Below are 7,433 nucleotides of genomic sequence, written 5' to 3' on the forward strand. Positions count from 1 at the left end.
CGCTAATTCATTTCCTACAGAAATCTCCGGAGAAGCTGAGGATTTGAGGTGCAGGGGCTGTCTCACACTGCGATGCCTGAGCACGGCACCTGGTTCCCGAGGAAAGGTTCAGACCCGGGTCACAGCAATGACTAGCTTAAAAAACGGGATACAAAATTCTAGAGACAGATTGCGGGGGGGGGGGGGGGAGTGAGACCACACGTACAGCTAATGCTGTGGGGCACGATACAAACACTCTTGTCGCATGCGCATAAAAAGGCAGCTTTGTTCTGCTGTGGAATGTCTGGAGAGACCCTCCCGCCTAACTCAGCAGTCTTACAGTGAACGTTTGGCGTTTCCTGTCGTGGCAAGCCTGGCATAACCAGGAGAGGATTTCTAAGAGTCGAATCAAATGCTTTGGGATAGGGCTGCCCTCCTCACAGAATTGGACCACCACAGAATTCCCAGCAATAGGAGAGCCACACATCTGAATACCTCCTAGACGTTTTAAACATTTCTCTGCACGTGCAGATCTATTCTGCTACAGGAAAAGTTTCTAAGTAACGCCTCGCCTGCTGTGGGAGAGTGGGCTAAATCCCCCCAGGAGCGTTCTGAGATGGGGCATGCCCCAAATGTAGTTAAGAGTCTTTGCCAAAAGCTTCAACTGGCTCCAGACTCGATCCCATACGAGACAGGTTCTCCAGCACAGAAAACACTGCTCTAAAAAAAGTAGGTCAGATCGTTCTCATTTACGGGTATCTCATTCAAAGAAAGAACCCTGTCAAGAACGGCTCATCCATTTGGCCACACCATCTGCATCTCAACATCCGGGCCAAGCCGTGGCACAAGGCCGCCGGGAGGACGCTCATAAGCTGCCTACCAAAAACGTTTTGACTCTTATTTCTGGAAAGATGTGTCCAATGACCTCTGATGCTCCTTGGTGCCTGCACTCCTTGGTTGAAAGTGCATTTGCCGGAACCGACCGGCAATCAGGATCAAGCCCCGTTCTTCCAATAAATAGTTCAACAAGCAAGTAAGGCGCTAGGCTTTGCAAGGAGTCATTGGGACCTTTTCTTTTTTCTTTTTGAAAAACAAACACAAATCAAGCAGTAATTCAAAACACCTTCTGTTATAGAAACCACAAACAGATCATCGACTTCACACTTTATCTACAGTAAATTCACCAAGAATTAGAAAATAACAAAAAACAACGACCAAAATGAAAATAAAAATTAAAAAGAAAAGAAATCCACGTTTTAAAACAGTAATCTAAGTTGATCCGTCGCAGAATTTGGGAGGAAGTGGAGACATCTCAGGTTAAACGCAGAGCTATATAAATGCAGGTTCCTTAAAAAAATGCATTGTTTCCTTACTTACAGACAAAATGTTACATGATTGGCTGCTATGTGTATATTCAGTTATGTACAAAAAAAGGGGAGGGGGGGATAACAGGAGTAGCAGGACTCGGGCACAAGCAGAAATCCCTCCAGGACAAATGTAGCCAAACCACCAAACACAAGACGGACTCTGGCTCTTTTAGCTTCGGTCACCATTAACACATGTACTGCCCCCCCCCACGCCCCTTTTTCTCTTTAAAAAAAAAAGTCACCGATTTTCTCCCACCCACCTCTTCTTCACTTGATTTTGTTGTTGTTGTTTTTAAACGTCATTTACAGAAAGCCTATTTATGCAATTATCAGTGAGTAGAAAAACTTCACCTGTAAATACAAGGTAGAAATGTTATTTCACAGCAATAGGCTGCAGCATAGATCCCTCCAGGTCTTGGTGGAGAAAGGTGTGCGTGTCTGTCTGTGAGTGTGTGTGTTTCCGGCTGACAAATTAATTCCAGATTCTGAGAAAACTGTCCCAAGACCCTGTAGCTACAGCCATGCCATCGTCGGTGACTCCTAAACAGCTGACTCGGTTGTCATGGCCGGCAAGAACACCTGTTAAGAGAGAGAGAAAGCACAAATCACATATGTTAAGCTGCCGTTTCCCCCAAGATGCCAGAATACATCAGGCCCTGCCCCAACCTTTGTGAGCCCGAGGCCACATCTGGAATTCTGACACGGCATGGGTTAGGCACAGCCACAAAATGGCTGCCATAGGAGGTGGAGCAAGCCACAAAATGGCTGCCACGGCTCAACTTCAGTTAACACAGTGGCAGATCCTGGTGCTGTGGCGACAGCTGCTGCCAAAGTAACATTTACAAAAACCTGCGCAGCCAATTAGATCTCCAATAGCTAATCAGGAGCCTTGCTGGAAAATAGCCCTACCTGGCACAACCCACTTCCTTAAAACACTTGGCGGGCAACAGAAGAGGTGGTGGGCAGCATGGCACCCTTGGGCACTACTTTGGGGACCCCTGGCATACAGGGTGGTTCTCCCATCTCTGTTTTCGCAACCACCCTACGAGGTAGGCTAAGCTGGCCACCGACAAGCTTCACAACGCATTGGGAATTCAGTCCCAGACTGTCCCCACTGAAGTCCAACATTACCCACTAAAATAGATCAAGATGGGCAGCCGTGTTAGTCTGTCTGTTGCAGTAGAAAAGAGCCAGAGTCCAGTAGCACCTTAAAGATTTAACAAAATATGTGGCAGGGGGATAAACTTTCATGAGTCGCTGTATCTGAAGAAGTGAGCAGCGACTCACAAAAGGATAGAATTCTGGAGCCTTGACTTGAACGATCAACATTCAAATCCCAGCTCGGGCCCCATTCAGGCTACTAGGAAGCCTTCATACATACTGCCATCTTCTATGAAGACAGTTTAAAATGGGTAGTTGTGTTGGTCTGCTCAGCAACATCTTTTCCAGGACAGCTTTCAATCCATTGCCACAAAGTACTGCCTCCTTCTGTATTCTGGTCAGCTTCCCCTATTCCATTCATTTATCTTCTGAACTCTTAACTTCACTTCTCCCCTAGTAATACTAACATAATCTTGCCTCTTTTAAACCCCTCCTTCTACAAAGGTTTCCAAACCAATTTAAACGTTCACAAGTCCTTCTTTCAAATTGGCAGGAAGGGCACACAATGCTTGAATGATTCCGCATATTAAAGAAGCGATTTATAGGTGGAACGCTAGCATGTCAGGAAGAGGACTGAAAAACAGGTTGCTTACCTGTAACTGATGATCTTCGAGTGGTCATCTGTGCACTCACACCCTCTGGGATATAGTGCGCCTGCGCCGACCTCGATCGGTTCCTCTTGAAAAGTGAAAGGGATTTTTGCGCCCGCTCCCCAGCCTTGCGCCAGCCCCACTGCACATGACCAAGGGAGGGGCACGACGATCCCGCCAGTTCTTTCTGACCACTGCCATCAGTCTCAGAGTAATAAAAAGGAGAGGACCGAAAGCAGAGGAAAAGGAGGGCGGGTGGTGTGAATGCACCGATGACCACTGGAAGATCATCGGTTACAGGCAAGCAACCTGTTTATCTTCTTTGTGGTCTCTGTGCATTACACCTCTGGGAGATTAGCAAGCAAAAACAGGCCTACTTGGAGGAGGGAACCAAGGTCCTAGACTTGCACCACCTGCAACACTGCCTGTCCCACCACAGAACGCTGATGAAGACGCACATCCAGGGTGTAATGCTTCACGAACGTGTGGGGGGTAGCCCAGGTTGCTGTTTGACAGATGTCAGTGAGCGACGAACCTCTCAGGAAGGCTGTGGACGTGGCTACCGCCCAGGTGGAATGCGCTCGGAGCAAGCCAGGAAGTAGCCGTTTGGCCAGTAAGTAGCACAGTTTGATGTTTTCCATAATCCACATGGATAGATGTTGCGAAGAAAGCTTCTTCCCCTGCACAGGTGTGCTATAGGAGACGAACAAGGCTGGTGACTGACGGAATGACCTTGTTCTATCGAGGTAGAAGAGTATGGCTCTCTTGACGTCCAGAGTATGAAGATGGCATTCCTTGTCGCTCGTAGGGGATGGGGAAAACGTGAAGAGCACTGTCTGCTCGCAAATAGAACTCGGAAACAACCCTGGGCAGGAAAGAGACATCCGGGGCTAAGGTGACACCACCATGGTGAAAAACCAAATACGGAGAATCGCAATGGAGTGCAGGCAATTCACTCACTTGTCTTGCCGAGGTAATGGCTACTAGGAAGGCAGTCTTCCATGAGAGAAGCTGCAGACTAGACGTGGTCATGGACTCAAAACGATTTGCCCGTTAATTTAGACAGTACTAGAGGTAAGTCCCAGGAGGGAGTCGGCCCACGAGCCGGAGGAAAGAGTCGAGTGAGGCCCTACAAAAACTGCAGGTGAGAAAAAATGGAATAGTCGTCCACCGCAGGATGAGTGGCGGAAATGGCGGCTCAATAGACTCTTAAAGAGGAGCAACTAAGACCCAAGTCCAGGCGGGTCAACAAGAATCCGAAAACTATCCTCAAGTCCGTAGGGGGCGGTGGTAAACCCAACGAGGTAAGACAGGAATTTCTTCCACTTCCCTTCATAGGAAGCGCGTGTAGCTGGCTTCTGACAGCTCAACAGAACAAGGTCTATCCCATTTTTGAGCTGTGCTAGGGGATCCTCCATGCTGTGAGTTTGAGGTGTGGTACATCGTGGTGAAGCACTCTGCCCTCCTGAGCCAGGAGGAGATCTGGTGCCCGGGGAAAATGTATGTATGTGCCCCGGGACATGTGGAGTAGAGTTGGGAACCAGTGCTGACGTGGCCACCATGGTGCCACGAGGATGCATTGAGGTTGTTCCTTCATGATCTTGCTCAGCACTCTGGTAAGTAGAGGAATTGGTGGGAACAGGTGCATGTACCTGTGGGACCATGGAAACAGAAGGCCGCTCCCCAGAGACAGAGGGTCCTGTCCCGCCCTGGAACAGAACAGACGACACTTCACATTCTGACGCATCGCAAACGCATCGATTTCTGGGTGACCCCAACTGTGGAAAATTTATTGTGGAGGGATGCGCCTCCTCTGCTCAGAAGGTCTGCATGCACATTGAGCGATCCTGGCAGGTGAGCAGCAATGATTAACACACCCCGGGATTGACACTCGGTCCAAATTTCCTGGGCCAGTCAATAGAGTCCCCTGGACGCTGTCCCGCCTTGCCTGTTCAAGTAACACAGTGCGGTGGTGTTGTCTGTCAGAATTGCCACCGTATGGTGAGCCACAAGGTGGTGAAAGGACCTTAGGGCATACTGGATGGCGAGCAGTTCCAGGAAGTTGATGTGATTGTGGGCCACATGAGGTTCCCATTTGGCACCCACACACACACCTTGGAGATGAGCCCCCCATCCCCACAGGGATGCATCCATGGTTAGGGTCATTTCGGGGCTGGGTGCAAGAAATGGGGCTCTCTGCAGGAGGTTGTCTGGGGTTTCCCACCACTGTAGGGAATTCAGCACTTGCACAGGTAGCACAAACCGTTGCGATTGGGCTGCCACTGTGGATGGAAACGTTTGAGGAACCACAGCTGAAGTGGTCTCATCTGTAGTCTGGCGAAGACAAGTACTGCTGTGGTGGCGGCCATCAGACCCAAGAGCCGTTGAATCTCCTTTGCTGATGCATCTCCCTGTGTTTTATCAGGTTGATGAGAGCAATAATATCTTCCTCCTTTTGGGAGGGAGAAAGGCTCAGCAGACAGTCGAATCCAAAATTGCTCCGATAAACTGGACTCTCAATGAAGGAAGGAGCATCGACTTTTTCGGGTTCACCCTCAGGCCTAACGCATCTAAGGTGACCAGCGTTAAATCAATATGGTTGAGCAGAGTCTCTCTGGAGCTTGCTACCAGCAACCAATCGTCTATGTACGGAAAGATCAGTACACTTTGGAGACGGAGGTATGCCGCGATGACAATAATCATTTTTGTAAAGACTCTGGGTGCTGTTGAGAGTCCAAAAGGAAAGGCTTTGTACTGAAAATGGCCTTCTGCAACTGAAAAACCGAAAAACGTCCTGTGAGATGGGTGGATAGTTCCATGGAAATATGCGTCTTGCGAGTCCAGAGTTACCATCCAGACACCTTTGCTGAGAAAGGGGAGAATGCTTTGTAATGTCATTCACAATTTCCAATAGGAGATAAACTGGTTGAGTCCCCTGAGGTCCATAATAGGACAGAGTCCTCCATCTTTTGGGGGGACCGTAAAATAACGGGAGTAGAACCTGTGTTGACGCTGTGCTGTCGGGACTGGTTCTATAGCGTCCTTTTGAAGAAGGTTCTGGATTTCTTCCAGGAGCATACTGGATGGTGGAGTAATTATGAAGTTGGGGGCCTCAGGTACCTGGATAAATTCTATGAGGTACCCCTTTTTGATGATGGAAAGGACCCACCGGTCTGATGTTATTCGCTGCCAAGCAGCCAGGTAGGGAGACAGGCAGGTAGGGATGGGACGACAGGAGTCAAAGGCTCTGCTTGGAAGCTTTCGGAGTCTTAGCCTTAGGCTGAGAGACAGATGAGAATTATGGTTGTTGCTCATAAGGGTGGGAGGGCACAGTGGGTGAGCATCGCCACTGTGTTTCCAGGGACAACTTAAGAGAGGAACTGCAAGACCTTGGGTTGTTCCAGTATTTCGCTTTGAATAGTTTAGGAGCCGACATGACTCCTAAATTTCGCGACGCCTTTATACTTTTGTCTAGGTCTTGCAGGACCGTATCAGTCATGGCACTGAAAAGACCCTCACCTTCGAATGGAAGGTCCTCCATGAGAGTCCTGGTGTCCTGCGATAGGGTAGTAGAATGCAACCAGGCGTGACGTCAGAGGGTAACTCCTGAAGTCAGCGTTTTGGCGGCCGCATCCAATGTGTGCTTAGCTGCATTGAGCTGATGCTTAGCAAAAGCATTCCCTCCTCCTGAATCCTGCAAGCCTGATGGTTGGCATCCTCAGGGAGGGTTGCAATAAATTCTGACATCTGCTCCCAAAGAGCAAACTGATATCTCCCCATACATGCTGTATAGTTTGAGGTCTTGATGCCAAGTGCTCCCGCAGAATAAAATTTTCTTCCAAACGAATCAAATTTCCTTCCTTCTTTCTCAGAGGGGGTGAAATGACTGTGTCTGCCCTTGGAGGAAGAAGTGGCTACGAAAGAATTAGGTTTAGGGTGGGTAAACAGAAATTCAGCACCCTGTTCCTGCACTTTATACATATGACCTACCCTCCGGCTCGAGACGGGTGTAGATGCCGGGTGAGACCATGGGACTTTAGCCACCTGAAGAAGAACTGAAGTCATCGGTAAGGCAATCGGTGTAGAGGTGTCCATCTGGACGATATCGAACACGGAGTCTGTCACAGTAGGCGGGGGCTGTGCCGTAGACAGAGTGAGCGTGTTAGCCATCCGCTTGATGAAATCACTGTAGGATTTCAAGTCTTCCAAAGGGGAGATTGGAAGATCATCGCCCACTAGTTGAGGCGGCAAGGGTTCCACCGGAGGATCGGGGTTTTCGTCCCCTGACTGGGAGGAAGTGTCTGAAGAGGCGGAGTGCTCAGACGGCTCGGAAAAA

At 49.1% G+C, this 7,433-nt stretch overlaps 1 protein-coding gene across 1 annotated transcript in view; it reads right to left on the reverse strand.

The window, feature by feature from the left end:
* Positions 1–1,741: 1,741 nt before the first annotated feature.
* The window catches only part of GNB4 (guanine nucleotide binding protein (G protein), beta polypeptide 4), a 56,129-nt gene continuing 50,437 nt past the window's right edge, over positions 1,742–7,433 (reverse strand). Inside the window, exon 10 of the mRNA XM_015423346.1 lies at positions 1,742–1,925. Coding sequence (XP_015278832.1) covers positions 1,819–1,925 — 107 coding nt within the window. The 3' untranslated portion in view covers positions 1,742–1,818. The remainder of the gene's footprint in view (positions 1,926–7,433) is intronic.

This window comes from Gekko japonicus, unplaced genomic scaffold (genome assembly GCF_001447785.1).
Source record: "Gekko japonicus isolate JY-2015 unplaced genomic scaffold, Gekko_japonicus_V1.1 scaffold1556, whole genome shotgun sequence".
Lineage (NCBI taxonomy): Eukaryota > Metazoa > Chordata > Lepidosauria > Squamata > Gekkonidae > Gekko > Gekko japonicus.